Source organism: Alosa pseudoharengus, unplaced genomic scaffold (genome assembly GCF_046254945.1).
Source record: "Alosa pseudoharengus isolate Yale_2024_CS ecotype anadromous, Long Island Sound unplaced genomic scaffold, YU_APseudo_1.1 YU_APseudo_1.1_scf_9, whole genome shotgun sequence".
Lineage (NCBI taxonomy): Eukaryota > Metazoa > Chordata > Actinopteri > Clupeiformes > Clupeidae > Alosa > Alosa pseudoharengus.
The window spans coordinates 37,801,846-37,820,466 of NW_027468881.1; the positions used below are offsets into that span (position 1 = coordinate 37,801,846).

General features: G+C 42.4%; 1 protein-coding gene across 1 annotated transcript; it reads left to right on the forward strand.

The window, feature by feature from the left end:
* The first annotated feature begins 682 nt into the window (after nt 1–682).
* On the forward strand, nt 683–7,936 carry pfdn4 (prefoldin subunit 4). Its single transcript, XM_076275908.1, has 4 exons — nt 683–733; nt 3,645–3,752; nt 3,857–3,997; nt 7,328–7,936. The coding sequence occupies exons 1-4, from the start codon at nt 707–709 to the stop codon at nt 7,457–7,459; spliced, it is 408 nt and encodes a 135-aa protein (XP_076132023.1). The 5' UTR covers nt 683–706; the 3' UTR covers nt 7,460–7,936.
* Nucleotides 7,937–18,621: the final 10,685 nt, after the last annotated feature.

Below are 18,621 nucleotides of genomic sequence, written 5' to 3' on the forward strand. Positions count from 1 at the left end.
TAACCATTTGAAATTCTATAACGCATTGTGACATTTTCTCCCCTACTTTGGTTTTCAGCCCTGGTCTTTATAAATCGCGTGTCAGTGCTAAGTCATGGGTTAGTCTTTCTACTTTCTTCTCCCCCCTTACAACCAGGTCACATTTGACAATGTTTGCTGAAGGGTGCAACTTACTGTTTGGAATAAATATTGATCAAGACTCTCCTTGGCTGATACATAGTGAAGTGTCCTATTACAAATGTTGACAGTGACGCTTTCTCACAAGAGCAGGACAAGACCTAACTAGTTTCCATTACAAAAATCAATCCCATTTATGTCTGGTGAGACATATCTAAACCTGCACATAGTGTGTTTCATTTGATGTGTCTGACAATAATTAGCATATTCTAACATGAAAGATATAGATATACACTATCGGACAAAGGTTTGGGGTCACTTTCCCATTCCACTCCATTATCAGTTGCATTGTTTGATGCCATTCTAAGTAGGCTACTGTGAATGACTTGAACCTGACTATTCATTTTACATTATAAGGGTCATTAACAGAGAGATGAAAGTCTAATATTTAAAAATGGACATACATTTCAAAAGTGTTGCAAAGGAAGGCCTATCCAGGCCTGGGCAGGGCAGGCCCTATCTGATGTGTATGCATGTTATTATCAATATGTCCAACAGAGGTCAGTACAGTGCCCACAAGCGATTCAAGATGGCAGCCACCATGAAAAAAGGAGTCGTAAGTTTCCTCATATCATAAGCAATCGTTTTGGGATGTCTGTAAGCTGTAACCGAAAGGCTTCAGCGGGGACAATGTTTTGTTTGTGTGTATTATGAATTATCATCTTTATTTTTGGATTCCTACAAAACATTAACGTTACACACCCACACCGCCCGTCGGCCTGGACGGCATGCTGGCAGTTCGGCATGAGTTGCTAGTTAGCTGTGAGTGCTAAGACTGCTATCAGTGAAAAATGAGTTTTCAGTCAGTGTTTTTATGTTTTTTGTGTTCGATGTGTTTCATAGTGTTGATTTATTAGATGTAATTCGTGGTGTCTTGCTAGAATTTTAGTTGTCACACGGCTGATGTGCTTACCATTCATCTTCGAGTTCAGGGTTGGTTGACCAATTGAAACAAACAGCTGCCTACCACCACTAAAGAAAGCGAAGTGAAGTTAACAGAGAAAATGCGAACATTACCCTACAAGGGCCATGTCGTGTCCAACCATAAATAACGTTAGCTAACTGGATTGCAGCGGCATGTACAGCATGCATGTTGTGGTGTCGGAATTATTCAACGCTGCATAATCTCCCTCTCTCCATTTTCCATTGATTGTTTAATTATTAATGCCATGGGTTTGATTATTTGCATTTCACTGTCATGCTTCACACAAACTCGCGTCACAGACGTATGTCACACCCATTTGGAGGTGCAAACAATCGGATTTTTGGTTATTTAACCATCAGTTAACTTCAAAACAGGCATTTTACTATGGATAGACAATAGCAATACATCATAGGAGTGATTAACGTCAAACAATCTAGACTGGAGTAGGCTAACTCATTTGACACCTCCGATATGTTTAGTGTTCTAAAGACGTCAAATTATGGAGTGAGGATGATTTAAATATATATAAAAGGATATATATATACATACATTTATAAATATCCAAATATAAAAATATGACATACAAATAAATAAACAAATTTATATAAATAAACGTGTCTTTGTAAATATATTTTCGAGATTTGAAAATAAATATGCTTGACTTGTGGAACTTGTATGTGGAATCCGCATTTGTGAATCTCCTTTTTGCTTTTATGTCTGACGTAATTTTGAGACATTCCTACTGTCAAGCATATTTATTTTCAAATCTCGAAAATATATTTACAGACACGTTCATTTATATAAATTTGTTTATATTTATTTATATGTCACATTTTTATATTTGTATTTTGTATTTGGATATTTATAAATGTATGTATATGTGTATATATATATCCTTTTATATATATTTAAATCATTTTGAGACAATCCTCACTCCATATCAAATAGCCCATCGTTACCAAATTGATAGCCAAGGAGCCAGACGTGAACACGCATGTATGGCTATAAACTGTGTTTTCGTTATACAACTAAACACGACAGAAATACATTTATAACCCTTGAGCCAGCTCCTTACTATGTGATCTCAATGGCGATGCAGCGTTTGTTTGCACCTCCAAAAGCATGGCGTACCTGCCTGGTTACCTCCCAAAAACGCCCTTAAACGCCTACAAATACCCGTATGCTTGTGTGAAAGAATAAGGAAGTAACACCATGCAACCATGTACCATTAGGCCTATTTATTTTGATGCTACTCTGACTTACAAAATGAATGAAATACAGAGAACAATGTAAGGCTCTTACTGCGCCCAGAATAGTGGTTATTTGACACCAGACCTCTTTTCAATCTCAACTGTGTGTATCTTGTAAATTAAGGTTTTAAATGCAGTTGTTTATTCAATTCCAAAGAAAATACACGCCCATATCCGTTTAACCCTGTCGCCACCAGCACAGCCATTGGTTGTGTTAAATGCACTGCTCTGTCATCATATAAACTAAAGCACGCCATATGCCGGATAAGTGATTGTGATTGGATCCTGGGTTTTTGGTGATTCGGAAATGGGCACCAATCCACTCTATGCATGGAAAGTTCTTGACCTGGCTTGTTATTTCCGGTGGAGCCAGGTGTTTTTGTAGCCTTCACCATTGTTACAATTTAATACAAAAGTGTTGAGAGTCAGAGGATCATGCAGAGGAGCATGCAGCATAATTGAGCTAATCTAAGATAACTTGCTTTAAATCCCCCCTTTTTGTACATTTTTGATGCACTGGAAAATCCAGACCCTGATAATCTAGAAAGATTAAGGGTCTGGCAAAGAGCAATGTAATGGCCCAACTCAAGGGGCAGCAACAAGCATGCATTTAAAAATCTCACTGCATGCAATTGGATAACACTAGACCATGTTTACTCTGAATGATTTCGGACTTCGACGCAATCGGATAACACTACCCGAATTTGTTGGGGTAAAAGTAACGTGCATCATTGCTCTTTGCCAGAGTGTCTCGCAGAGACAATTCCATTGTGCTCTTGCGAGAACTCTGGATTTCCAAGGTACATTTTTGATGCACTGGATAGCCAATTAGTCTTAATCTGACGAAAAGGGTCATGCTTCTACCCGTGACAATAAAGTTACATACCAGTGCAATACCAGGCGTTCTGAATGTCAGAGACTCCAATCTCCTTAGTATATGTCAGTGGGTAAAAGAACTACATTGTGTTGTTTAACAGACAATTATTACTTTGCAGAGCACTAACAATGTTGATTATAAACCCAATAAGCTTTAAATGTTATATTTAATTATGCAATTTTTGCTAGCCATAGACTGATTCCAGAAAAAGCTTTATTAATGGGAGATGGTGGATAATGTCCTACATAAAATTATGTTTGTGGAACCAAAAACTGATCCTGGGCATAAATAGTATTGTGAATGAAGTATTGTGAATTAACTGCTTCACTATTAACACATTATAGACAAAGGCAAAGTATAGACACTTTTGTTGAAGGCTCATATTTGCTTATTACTCTTATTTGTTTGTTTCCAGGCTGTAGAGGACGTCAATGTAACTTTTGAAGATCAGCAGAAGATAAATAAGTTTGCCAGAAACACCAATCGAATGACTGAACTTAAAGATGAAATAGAGGCTAAAAAGGTAAGAATACAGTCACTATTTCTTTCACTAGGTTTTAAAGATGTCTGTCATTTATCATTCTGTATGAAGTGGTCTAGCAAAACCTACTGGTTACTTTCTTCTAGAAATCACTTCAGAATCTGGAGGATGCCAGTGATGACCTCATGATGTGTGAAGATGACTCATTGTTAATTCCATACCAAATTGGTGATGTCTTCATCAGTCACTCTCAAGAGGAAACACAGGAGATGTTAGAGACTGCAAAGGTAAAGATTTTTTTCTTCCAACCTTAGCCAATTCGCCTTACTCATGCGGCGGCCATTGTGTAAACCAAAGGGAGGCTACGGTAGCCTGGCGAGCCAGACCCACATTAAAATGTAGGGTCTGGGCACTCACCGTTCGCAGTGCTCAGTCCGAGGGGCGGGATAATCAGTTGTCTTTCAAATTTCCTTCTGCACGCAATAGGACAGCGGCAGCACTATGAGTCCCATGCGTTTCCCACCAGCGGAGCTAGTTGGCTAGTTCAAACGTTTGCCAACATAATAAAAGCTTAACTCGTGTCACACTGTTCGCCAGCAGCAACATCCATCTTCTTTGTTTTCAAGTAGCAAGGAATTCAAGCCAAACCGTTGCAACTCTGCCATCAATCATTATGTTAAGCCCACCTAACGACTCTATACACGATTTCAATGGCCTGATTAAGTTTCGATTTCTGGAGCTCACAAGCCGTTAGGGGCGCGTCTAGATTTCTAGACTAAGGCTACGGGGTACAATGCCTATATCATTAATGCATTTTCACCACCTACTGGTGAATGCATACGACACAACAATCCTATGGTTTGTGTACCCTGTAGCCTCATTTTGGTTTACAATGGCCGCCGCCTGGATAAGGCAAATTATTCATACATTGCTTAACAAATAGCTTCTTAAGAATGCACTGCTTAACAAATACAAGGTAGTGTGACATACCCCATCAGCACAAACAGGATAACAAGCTAAAGCTAACATTGAACATAACGGTGATCATAATCATAATACAACCCATGGCAAAAATATGGAATCACCACTCGAGAAAGATGTTCATTCAGCCGTTTAATTTATTTATTTTTTAAAAAGACAAGTCACAGATGTCCCTCAAAACTATTTTTCTGTAACAGATGAACATTCTGGCAAACGTTCTGTGAAACATCAAAAAAGTCAGGCAGTCATCTTTATATTTCATTGGAACGGCACTAAACAGAAGTTCCAGCATCATCTCGCCCAATGCAGATTTGTGATTGGTCTCTGAATATCACTCTCATCCAATCATCCGCAGCCCATAGTTGCTGTCTTTAGCCCACTGTAACTGAATGTAAATGAAAAATATAAAGATGACTGCCTGAAGAAAGTTTCCACAGTCACTGATAATATGGGGTTGCATGTCAGAAAAGTGTACATTGAAATTTTGGACACTTTTGTCGTCAATTGATTAACAATTGAGTAAGTAATTGTTCAGGATTACAATGTGTCTTGCCATAGAGCAAAGAACATTAAAACTTTTCTTTAGGAAAATGTATCAAGTCAATGACATGGCTAGAAAACACAGTCTGAATCTCAATCCCATTGAAAATTAATGATGTATAATATATATATATATATATATATATATATATATATAAATATATATATATATATATATATATATATTTCTATAAAATGTATGACAAGGCACCATTTGCTGTTTGACAAAGTTGAAACATGATTGATTAAGCATACAATTCTACATTAGTGAAGTCTCAGAGAATTCAAGAGGTCATAAAAGCCAGAGGAGGTGCAACAAAGTTCTAATTATGATGTTTTAGGTTTCTGATTCCATCATTTTTTCCTCAGGATTGAGTGATTGAATTTCTTTAGCTATGTTTCACAAAGCCAGAATGTTAATCTGTTATAGAAAAATAGTTTTGATGCAGATCTGTGATTTGTCTTTTTTCTAAAAAATAAAACAGCTGAATGAACATCCTCCAAGAATGGTGATTCCATTATGTTCTGCCAGTGGTTGTAGCAGGATGAGATTAGCGGTCGACCAATAAGGGTTTTTCTGTGGCCGATGCCAATCTCTCAGGAAATCAGGGTCAGCCGATGGCCCATAAATTGTATGCTGCCGATTTCTTTTGGCCAGTATTTGGCTGTTTTCCCCCTCTATTTGTATGATAAAGAATGATAAGATGATAAGAATTTAATCCTTTTAGTTTTCTCCCAAGAATTGTTGAGTCTGCTGGTAATTGAATTGCCACAAGGGGCAGTGTGCATCACGCGTAAATCAGCCCGATTAATTGCTCAATGGTGTTTTAAGCCCCCAACGTCCTCTTCCAGGCAACTCTGCCACCACTGACTTAAAGGCACCTAACCCTAAACCTAACCCCAACCCTAACCCTAACCTTAACCCATGGCTAACCCTAGTGCCTTCCAGGCAGCGCTGCCTTGAAGACAACGTTGGGAGCATAAAACACCAAGAAACCGATTAATCGGTCTACCTCTACAGTCACGTTAAAGTTTGCACACCCATGAGGAATAAAAAAAAGCATCTTTTGGAAATTTATCTTAAAGCAACACCAAAGCACTTTTCCTCTGTCGCATGCACGCTATTTGTTTATCCACCACCGGTGATGATCCACTGAAACGATTTTGGAAACATTATTTTAAGGTACAAAAAACTCTTTGGTGTTGCTTTAATGCCTTAATTAAAAAAATGAGGAAAAATCCAACCTTTAAGGACACCAATTTTCTTTGTGAATGAATATCATAAATAAATAAAATACAGGGGGCATAAGTAAACACACCCCTATGTTAAATTCCCATAGATGCAAGCAGATTTTTATTTGTAAAGGCCAGTTATATAATGGATCCAGGATGCTATGCATCCTGATAAAGTTCCCTTGGCCCTATGCAATTAAAATAGCCCAACATCATCACATACCCTTCACCATACCTATTGGCATGGTTTTATTTCAGTTAGCCTAATAGCTGGCATGATTTGCATTGAGAGATGATGTTATGGAAAGTACCCCATGCCAATCTCTAGGTATGGTGAAGGGAATGTGATGATGTGGGGTTATTTTAATTCCAAAGGCTATTTTAAGCCTGCGCTATTCATTAGCCCTTGTTATACTATATTACACTTGTCTGTGAATATATATGCCTTTAGCGCAGCATCCCTGGTGTTTTCAGATAGATGGAGGTGGAAAGGGTGTGGCTTTAGGAACTTTGAGAAGAATATTGAGAGCAAACCTTCACCATCATTAACATTATGATTCCGGTTGCTTTCTTGTAGTAAGCTAAAAATTTAGCAAAATGACAAAATACCCACTTCAAAAGCTTAATGTATGTCATTTTGAGTGCACATTACATTTTTTAATTGTGATACCCAGAAAATTTTTTCTCGTGGCCAATCTCCAGAAATGTCAGCCTATAACAGCGCTGTAAGGAGTAATGCTTGACCTAAGTTGAGTTTAGTGTGATGGTGCAGACCATTGATCTTCCCTCTTTACTGTATTAAAACATACATTTAAAAGGGCAAATTAATGCATATTGTTGCTTTCAATTTTGAATATTCACAGGAGGGCCTGAAAGAAGAGGTCAAGGTTCTGGAGGGGAGGGTGTCGTCCATACAAGAAGTTCTTGGAGGCTTAAAGGTTCAGCTCTATGCCAAGTTTGGAAACAACATCAACCTGGAAGCTGATGAGAGCTGAATGTAGTGCAACAGTGGGGCATGCTTGCTATAGACTTTTTACAATGTGCACCGCACACCTCATGTCTTACAGTTTGCCAAGAAAGCCCAGTATTTCTGTAACATTTTTATGTCTTTGTTTATATGTATGCTGTTTCTTATGGGCATCTTTGCTTTTCCAGTCTGTGTGAAAAGTCAAAAGTCAAAAATATGCATGAATAGTCCTGGACTGGTGTATAATTAAAGCATTGAAATAGTGGTCAAACAGTGGCCTGTTAGTTTTTGATGCAAGCTAGAAAACTATCGTTGAAGTTCCCAACGATTATGCATTTGCTTGTATTTGACCTTTGAATTTTCTTCTGCTGGTCAATTCCAACAGTTAAAAATGCATTTCCATCTTAGACATCTATTTGTGAATTCTATTTTATTTAACATTTTTTTGCATCCGTACATCTGATAATACAGGCACATTAAAGAAAAACATTAGAATTAAATCATTGACGTCTTGTAAGCAGTAGGTTTTGTGAAATATCCCTCTGGTGGAAATAAGGCTGCCGTTTTGTGTGCCTGCAGGAGTGACAATTAAGCCACTGATGAAGAGAATAATAGATGAATCCAATATCTACCTTAAACTGGATATTAGTGAAGAACACAAGTAGTGTTGATGTCTTAAAATGTTGGTTTATTAGTGTTGAGGTGAGAGAAGTCTTTGAAGACATAACACAAAGGAGAGAGAGCCTAACTGAGAAAAGACAAACAATTATGATTAAGGCTCTACCAATCAGAAGCTCTATACAATGGACACATGCAAAGTAATTGTCTTGAAAGATTTGAAAGAACACATTATTCAATGCTTTCATTAAAGCTGCAGTTGGCCAGTCTGACAGATTGAGGGGACTTAGCCAAAATTTTGAATGTTTACAACTCTCATGCCCCTCCCCCACTACCACCAAGCACCCTCTCATCGAGTTTGTGCTCGTCAGTGCGCACCAGACTGTGATTGACAGTCAGATCTCACACAGCCCTGCTCTGATTGGACCAGAAGAACAGAGAGCTGTGGGTTTTTGCAAAACAAATAACAGGCTCTAGGTGGAGGTAGAGGTGCAGGTTTTTTTCTAAAACCGGCTGATTTATGTTGTTCTGTCGGAGCATTGTTTCGGTTTCAGTGAATATGATCAAAAAAATCTTGCCAACTGCAGCTTTAACACGATGTCCCTTAAGATGGTATCAAAGCAATAACCAGTGGATCATGGTAAACTGTTCTGAAAACATCTCATATTATTCATATTAATCAATGATGTAGATAGATAGATAGATACTTTATTGATCTCCAAGGGGAAATTCAAGGTCCCAGTAGCTCAAGACATCACACACAACATACACTACAACATAAACAGGATGATTAAGAAAAAAAAAACAAATCAACATTACTCATAAGGACAGTAAAATATACTAAATCAAGGATCCACACGAATGTACTAAGGATGTATAAGCATGCGGCACTTGCAGTGACAGGGCAATAACTGACCCTGTGTTTCAGTATGCAGTGGTAAGGTGCTCTATGTCAGTGTTTCTCAAACTTTTTCAGACCAAGGACCACTTAACCAATTAAACAAAAACTCACGGACCACCTAGCTAAAAAAAAAGAGAGTAGACCTACTTCAACAGTATATTACACAATCGGCCTACTCACTGCTTATTGTCTTTGCACTTTGCTTATTGTGTCAGAGGATTCATATGATTTAAACTGGCATATCTTACATAGACAGTGTTGCAGAACTGTTTGGATTCACATACAGTACAAGTTGGTTCAATATTGCAAATTTATATTCTATATTATATTTTACCACGTCTTCTCGCGGACCACTTGGGATAGCTTGCGGACCACCAATGGTCCCCGGACCACACTTTGAGAAACACTGCTCTATGTGGTGTCATCATGTAGTGCAAATAAGTCCAACAGTGCAGGGATTAAGTCTAGAGACCAGCCATAAATATGGACAATATAAGAGACCAGCATTAAATATGGACAATGTAAGAGAAAAAAGTAAGCATATTAGTATGATAATAGTAATTTATGCATAGTAATATAAACAGAAAAATGTAAGCATAGTAATATAACAGTTATAGTATAATTATATAGGCAATATACATGAAAAATGTAAACATAGTAATATATGAATTATAGCAACAGTGCAAGGATAGGTTTGACATATTAAGGTTTAATGTAATAGGGTATCAGCCATTGGTCAAGTATGAAGTTAAACAGTCACACAGGAGCTCTTATGATGGTGCTGTGGAGTGGATGACAGTCCAAAATTGTCCAAAATGTTGATCAGTTTGTTCAGGGTCCTTTTGTCTGATACTGAAGTGATGCACTCCAGTTCAGCTCCCACAACAGAGCCAGCTTTCCTTACTAGCCAGTCCAGTCGGCCAGCATCCCTATTCTTCTTAGTGCTTCCTCCCCAGCATACCACAGCATAAAAGAGGACACTAGCAACAACAGACTGGTAAAACATCCAGAGGAGCTTGCTGCAGACGTTGAAGGACCGCAGCCTCCTCAGAAAGTAGGTTACAGCCTACTCTGCCCTTTCTTGTAGTTGTAAGTGTTTACCACCTCCACATTGACCCCCTCAATCGTGATTCGTGACTGGCAGCAGAGCGGGCTTAGACCTCCACTACTACTAGAAATCCACTACTTGGTCTTAGCAGTGTTGAGTTGTAGGTGGTAGGTGGGCACCATTGCACAAAGTCCTCCACCAGACTCCTGTATTCCTCCTCCATCCCTGATACAGGTAGGGTGCAATCCAGGATACTAGATAAGCATCCACACCATCTGCAGGAGCTTGTCACCCAGTCTGAGGGGTTGGATGGTGTTAAAAGCACTGGAGAAGTCAAAGAACGTGATACAGTTATGTGTAGAATAATAGCAGTGTGTTTTAAAAAATTGAATAAAGCTCAAAATCCTTAGCCTGACGAGCCAGACCCACATTAAAATGTAGGGTCTGGGCACTCACCGTTGGCAGTGCTCAGTCCGAGGGGCGGGATAATTGGTTGTCTTTCAAATTCCCTCTGCACGCAATAGGACAGCGCTACAACTCATGAGTCCCATGCGTTTTCCCACCAACCGAGCTAGTTGGCTAGTTCAAACTTTTGTCAACTTAAAAAAAGCTTAACTCGTGTCACGCTGTTCGCCAACAGCAACATCCATCTTCTTTGTTTTCAAGTAGCAGGGAATTCAAGCCAAACCGTTGCAACTCTGCCATCAATCATTATGTTAAGCCCGCCTAACGTCTCTATACACGATGTGATTGGCCTGATAGAAGTTTAATTTTTCGAGCTCACAAGCCGGAGAGTTGCTAGACTAGCCCGGGCAGCTGCTAGGGTGCGTCTAGATTTCTGGGTTACAAAATCCTTAGAATAGCTGTTAATTCCATAATATCAATGCATTGGGAACACTGCACATTCAATTTCAAATCAAAACATGACCAAAACTGATCAAGTTTGTGTTATACCTTTACAGAAAGTGAAGTAAAAGAAATGAAAAAAATAGCAGTATTTGCATTTTTCTTTACAAACTCAAACATTTTACTGTATAAACGGAAAAATGTCTCAAGATTTTGCTTTACTTTGAATCACTGCACTAATATCTAGTTGCATTACCATTATTTCTGAGAATTGCTTCACATCTGTGTTGCATGGAGTCGACTACTGGCATCTGTGAACAGGTATTCCAGCCCAGGACGATTGAACTACATTCCACAATTCCTCTGCATTTCTGGGTTTTGCCCATCTATTCATAGAACCACGGTTACAGTTGTAACCAGCGTTCTATTTCATAGTTACAGACCGCCAGAGGCGATGAAAACATAGTGGAAGACTTATACCACCAAGTCACGAGGAATAAAGACCCACAAGCATCACAGTTAAGTTCAACAACTTTATTTAAAGCACACAGGTTAACGCAACAATCCTAGTCCTCACTAGGGAGTACTGCTGCAGAGAGCGGAGGAAGCGGAACCACGTTCAACCGGTAAAACCTTGAAAAAGTGCAGGGCGTAGACCAAGTAGCCGCAGAACAGATGTCGGCAAGAGTTATGCCCTTCAGAGCTGTCCAAGAGGTCGCGATAGCATGCGTCGAGTGGCACCTCACAGATGTGGGAGCCGTTTTGCCAGCAGAATGATGCGCAGAAACGATAGCGTCCGAGACCCAGTGAGCCAGCCTCTGTCTCGAAATGGCCGCCCCTTTCTGACAGGCCCCGAAGCGCACAAACAGTTGGTCTGTCGTGCGCCACTGCGCAGTCACTGAAAGATACAGCCGTAAGGCTCGCACTGGACACAATGGTAAGCGTGATCCTTCATCAGCCTGAAATGCAGCCAAAGTAATGGGCTGATTGGCAAACTGCGGGGACAGCACAGGCAAAAAAGCAGGGTTAGGCCACAGAGTAACCTGGTTGTCATCTGGTCCCCATCGCATGCACAGAGCACTTACTGAGAGGGCGTGAACTTCCCCAACTCTTTTGGCAGATGTGATTGCCAATAAAAAGGCTGTTTTCAATGAGATCCATTTAATGTCAGCATGTTCCAGCGGCTCAAATGGAGGCAAACATAGACCGTTGAGAACAGTGTGCAAGTCCCAGGAGGCAATGGCGACTCTCGGCCGTGGGTGCAATCTTCGTGCGCCTTTCAAGAAGGCCACCACTAATTTGTGAGCGCCTAAGGAAGCCCCGTCTATAGGAGCCCTATGGGCTGACAATGCAGCGACATACACCTTCAACGTGGCTGGAGTCCGTCCTTCATCCAGGAGGTGTTGTAAGAACTCAAGCACTGCTGCCACAGAACACTCAGCAGGGCTTAGATTGTGAGCCGCGCACCAAGCACTGAAAAGCTTCCACCTGCTAGCATACATTACCCTCGTGGACTGAGGACCAGCATTTAGAACAGTGGGTTGAACCCCTTCTGAACAATCCATGATGCTCTGGTTCCCCCTAGTGGCCAGACCCAAAATTTTAGCCTGTCCGGGCAGGGGTGCCACAGAGAGCCCTCCATCTGAGACAATAAGTCCTTCCTCAAGGGCAGAGGACTCGGTGGTCCCATTGTTAACTTTTGCAACAAGTGAAACCATGGCATGCTCGGCCACCTGGGAGCTATCAAAAGCACCCTGTGGCCTGTTTCCTGGACACGACTCAATACTGCCCAGATCAGTGGTATCGGAGGGAAGGCATAAAGCAGGAGGTTCGGCCACTCGTGGGCCAGAGCATCCCTGCCCAGAAACTCTAATTGTTCCCCATACCACAGGGGACAGTGTGTTGTCTGTTTCGAGGCGAACAGGTCCACTGCTGCTGCACCGTAAGTGTTCCAGGTCATTTTCACCACCCCTTTGTTTAAACACCAATCCGCTGGTCTCGGGGGCCCCCCGGGACAGAGTGTCTGCCACGGTGTTGAGGCGGCTGGGAAGGTGTCTCGCACGCAGAGAGAGAAATCGTGTCTCCGCCCAAGTCAGAAGTGCCAGCGTCAGCTGAAGGGAGGGGAGGGAAGTCAGGAAGACTGCCTGTAATTCCAGAAAGTTGATATGGCATCGTTTCATGTGAGGACCCCACTGACCGCTCACTCTTTGATGCTGCCACATGCCGCCCCAGCCCATGAGGGAGGCGTCCGTCGTGATTACCTCCCTGCGTGCAGGAGGTGGGCCCATAGTCACTCCGGACAGCAGGAAGTCCTCCCGACGGCAGCGAAGTAGACATGAGCTGCAACTTTCTGTCACTCGTACCAAGGTCTGCTTGTTGTGCACTGCAGACAGGCGTAGCGCAATCAGCCACCGTTGAAAAGGTCGTAAGTGCAGTAGTCCCAGCTGAATGACTGCGGTTGCTGCTGTGAGCAGTCCTGCCAGTCTCAGTAGTTGAAGGTAAGGTATCCTGCATCCTGTGCGGATTCTTGTAAGGGCATGTTGAATTGAATCCAGTCTGGTTCTGGTGAGAGTGGCCCGCATTGTCCTGGAATCCAGGTGCATGCCCACAAAATTCACCGATTGGGAAGGAACAAGGCAACTTTTCTCCCAATTGACCCTGAAGCCTAGGGCTGTGACATGGCGTAAAAGGCGATTGGCATTGGCTGTCGCCTGCTCTGGGGTTGCTGCACACAGTAGCCAGTCGTCCAGGTACGGTAGCACTAAGATGCCTTCCTGTTGTAAGGGTTCTAGAGGCACCTGGATGAACTTTGTAAAGACACGGGGCGCAAGAGAAAGCCCGATGGGGAGTACTTTGAACTGATACGTTTTTTGCAGAAAACTGAACCGAAGAAACTGCCGGTGCTCCACCGCAATGGGCACATGAAAATAGGCCTCCTCTAAATCTATTGTGATGAACCATGCACCTGGTTCTATGGCTCGAATCACATCTGCTGTTCGCAACATGCGGAACAGCAAGCGCTTGAGGAACATGTTCAAGCGTCTCAAATCCAGGATGGGTTTGAACCCCCCATCCTTTTTTGGAACCAGAAAATAATGGGAGTAGAATCCCTCCACATGAACCTGAGGGTCTACTTCCTCTATCGCACCCTTCTGCAACAGCTGCTGAACTTCCGCAGTAAGGCCAAGAACTTGAAGAGGGTCCTTCAATATGGTGGGACGAACATTAACACACGGTGTAGGTGTCGGCGGCGAAACTGCAGGCGGTAGCCCTTCTCGAGAGTCTCGAGAAGCCAACTGTTTGTTGTTATTGCCCTCCAGCATTGCAGCTGAAGTGTTGAAAAACAAGCCACCACCGACCTTGAGCAGTCAGTAGCGTCAAAGTCCTTTTAGGCAAGTCCCTCCACTCAGCGGCCATATACCAACGTTTTATGGGCACTCATCGGGCACAGTCTTTGGGTCGAACTGCGCGTGCGCAAGGCTTCACAACACCAATCTTGCTCCAGCGGCGAGATCACAACACATGATTGGCACGATGTCTTCACAACACACCATATGATTGGCTCAATGTATTCACATCACACCACATGATTGGCTAAATGTATTCACATGTCGACGTTTTGCCGAGGAAGGGGTGGGATATGTGTAGACAACGGCCATATTGGCGTGACAAACTAGCCCCATGCATTTCTATGGAGTATTTTTTGAGTGCTGTGTCTCCTCATTAGAAAGTCTCTGGTAGCGTCTACCTGTGGATTCATTGGCCTTGGGGGGGCGCCGAAAAGGCGGCTGCCTTGCAGGCGGTGGTTGTGGTCGTGCGCCCATAGCTGCACGGGGTGGCGGCGGGGCAGACCTGCGGTGTTGGCCATAGGGGTGCCGGCCAAGATTGTGCATTGGTGCACGCCGCTTAGTAGGCATCTGGTGGGGTGCTGATACGCCTACCTGTGGCTCCTTGAAGGGCGGCCGGCGCTGAACATGTTGCTAACGCGACTCGGTCACCCGCGTCCTCCTTTCCAATGCCTCCTGCGCAGCTGGCCCAAACAGGTGGCCAGGCAACAGCGGTAACTGGCGCAAGTTGTGCCGACACACTTCTGGCAGGGGTGACTGTGCTAGCCAGACCTGTCGTCTCGCATGGACAAGGAGACCCAGAGCTCGCCCGCATTCGCTGGCCATTGCACCAAGTGCCTGTAGAGAGACATCAAGCAGACCAGACGTAGCAACGTCTGGAGTGGCTGTGTCCAAAGTAGAATGTAAGGCCAGGAGCAAATGCCCCATTGAGTTGCCCACACGTCCAAGTCTTGCAACCGTGTTGTAGGTTTTAACCAGCATGCCATCAGTGCGCCTGCATTCCTTGTTGGGGCATCGCACATCCTGGCGTAGGGCTTCATCGGGCGACACGATGAGAGAGGCTACACAGGGCTCCAATGCCGGCATTGATCCAAGACCGATGGTATCTGGCGCGCTCATGGCCGCCAACGTGCGAGCAGCACGATCAGGCCGAAAATTCAAAGCTGACTGAAATGCTGAAGACACAACTTCAGTGAAGTCTTTGCAGTGAGGCACGTGCAAGTCCTTTGGCCCTGGCACTGAGCGGCACAGGAGGTTGGTAGGGCCCACTGGGGCCTGAGGCAAGTCCAGTTTCAACCTGGCAAGCGCCATTTTGATGTTGTCACGGATTGATAAGTGTACGGAAGATGTGTCACTTTCATACTCACTGCCACTCGCTGAGTGCAATGAGGACCGCTGTGATGGCGTTAGCGGTGTGTCAGTGGGTGGCTGACCATTGGGATCAATAAAGAGAGATTCTGAGGCTGCCACCGACATACAGCGGGGAAAATAAGTATTGAACACGTCAACATTTTTTTCAGTAAGTATACTTCCAATGAGGCTACTTGCATGAAATTTTCACCAGACATTACTATTAACTCAGATAAGCCACCCATATAAAAAAATCCAAACATTAAAGTCCATAGGTAGAGTTATGTGTAATAAAGTGGAATGACACAGGAAAAAAGTATTGAACACGCCTGCTGAAATTTCTTGTGGAAAAGCCTTTATTCGTAATGACAGCTTCAAGGCATTTCCTGTATGACGAAACTAACCAGTTACAGTATTCTGGTGTGATTTTGGCCCATTCTTTTCAACAGATAGTCCTTTAATATTGAAGATTCCAGGGGTCCCTCTTGTGAATCCTGATCTTTAGTTAACTTCCAAAACTGTTCAATTGGATTGAAGTCAGGGCCTTGATTTCCTTTCTCTGAAACCAATTGAGAGTTTCCTTTGCTGAATGGTTTGGATCATTGTCCTGCTGGAAGGTCTAGCCATGTCTCATCCTCATCATCCTGGTGGATGGTCAAGATTCTCCCAGACCAAAATGACTCAATTAATCAGTCCTTCAACTGTATGAAGTCTGCTAGTACCATGAGATGAAAAACAGCCCATACCATGATGCCACCACCTCCAAACCTCACTGTTGGTAGGGTATTTTTAGGGTGATGCACAGTGCCATTTCTCCTCCAAATATGGTGTGTATTATGACATCCAAAAAGTTCAATTTTGCTCTCGCCTGACCAGAATACATTCTCTCAGTATTTCATAGGATTGTCCAAATGTTGTGTAGCAAACTTTCAACGAGCTTTGACATGTTTTTCTTCAGCAATAGAGTCATGCGGGATGAGCGTGCATAGAGGCCATGGCGGTGGAGTGCATTACCTATGATTTTCTCTATAACAACTGTACCAAGTCTTTCTGGAGCTTTCTCCGAGTGGTCCTTGGCTCTTGGGCTACTCTTCTGACTATCCTTCTGACTTCCTGGTCAGAAATCTTGCAAGGAGATCCTGTGCATGGCCAGTGATGATGCAGTGATGTTCCTTTCACTTGCAGATAATGGCTCTAATACTGCTTGCTGGATGCTTCGGAGGTTTTGATGTGCATCTGTAACCAGTTCCATTGATATGTTTTGCAACAATAAGGTTGCAAAGGTCTTGGGAGAGCTCTTTGCTTTTACCCATTATGAAATGTTTCTTGTTTGACACCTTGGTAACAAAAAACCTTTTTATAGCCCACCAGTATGTACTAACCCAGCTTATATCAATTTGCACAGATAGGAGGGATAATTTCTCTAACTACTTATAGATTCCAGTTTGTTCCTTGCCATTTCTTGCCTTTGAGTACTGCTTTTTCTTAGCGTGTTCAATACTTTTTCCCTGTGCCATTCCACTTTATTAATCATAACTCTACTTTTAGACATTAATGTTTGGGGTTTTATATATGTGTGGTTTACCTAAGTTAATACTAATGTCCAGTGAAAATTTCATGCGAATAGCCTCACTGGAAGTATACTTACTGAAAAAAATATTGACGTGTTCAATACTTATTTTCCCCGCTGTAACATCCACTTCTTGTGGCTGCCGGTGAAAGGAATCATTAAGCAATGGGAGAGTGTGGGCACTATGCTGTGCTACACCGCCAGTCTGATCGGTGTGGTCTTCAGCGGCTTTGATGACAGGATCCGATAGGAGTGCCTGCAATTTCAGAACAGTAGTAGCATTGAAAAAGCTGTTGGTAGCATCGGCTAACTAGCGCCAGATTTTGGAGTGCAGGGGACAAGCCGAGATGGGCTATGAGACATACGTTCACACTCGGTATCATGTTTCAACACACTTTAGGTCAATATCACACCGGAATTCTCCTTTAAGGGGGCATGTCAACCCATCCCATTACCACTTATTTCATGTATAGCGCCACCTAGTTAAAAATTAAAAAGCAAAAAATGAGGTGTTTTCATCACAATATCTCTGGCTGACATGGTCAAAACTGCACGAAATTGAAAGTGTAGGATCATTATGACACCCTCCGAATGCATGCCAAGTTTTGTGAACTTTCGTTAATGGGGGGCCTTACAATAAAATAATTTATGTGTACATTTAGTGACCGTACACCAACAAGGATTCCCGGGTGTGGGGTTGTATAAAATGAATTTTACATGTGAAATCTATGAACTAATCATGTTTTGGTACTTGTTGTCTAGCAGATACCAGTAAGAATTGAGTGTGGCTAATGCAATTTAGTGAGACAGTTAGAATCATATAGGCCTTTCAGCGTGATTTATTTTTGTGGAAAAAATGTGCTGGACTGGGCGGCGGTCATATTTTGTACCGCTCTGCGGTACATCTAGTTATTAGTTAATTGCTAATGTTATGTTAGGACATTTGTCTATTGGCATAACAAGCAAAGGTACTTTGTACAGATTCAAGAGTTTTCTGTACTCTTAAACAGAGCTCTTGGACTTGAATTGTGTGTGCCACAGAGGGATCTATTTTGCCAGTGTTTCCACTGTAACATGTTATATCCTTCTGGGTCTAAGATATATTCATTTGTGAACAGTGTGTGCACTAGGCCTATTGGGATGAGATGGTGTTTTGACTGAGACATGTTCTCCTGAGGCCTTGTGGCTAATTGATAGTTCCTAATAGCACTTGACAACTTTGTACTTCCTTGCACACAATGGAGAAGTCTTGTAATTAATTTACAAATGCATGTCTGCTCTCATTAAGCAATATACTATGGCTAATTTACTGCCTAGGCACACTTGTCCTTGCTAAATGTGCCATAAAAACAGGTCTGGTTATTTCTTCTTAAGAGTGACAAAAATGTAGTCACTATTATCTCACAAAAATGAGTGGATTTGCAAACATAACTTGCCATCATACACTTCATTCATCCCGTTCCATTATTTGTACCCATCTACTGTATTTCTCATGACTGAAGAGTTATCA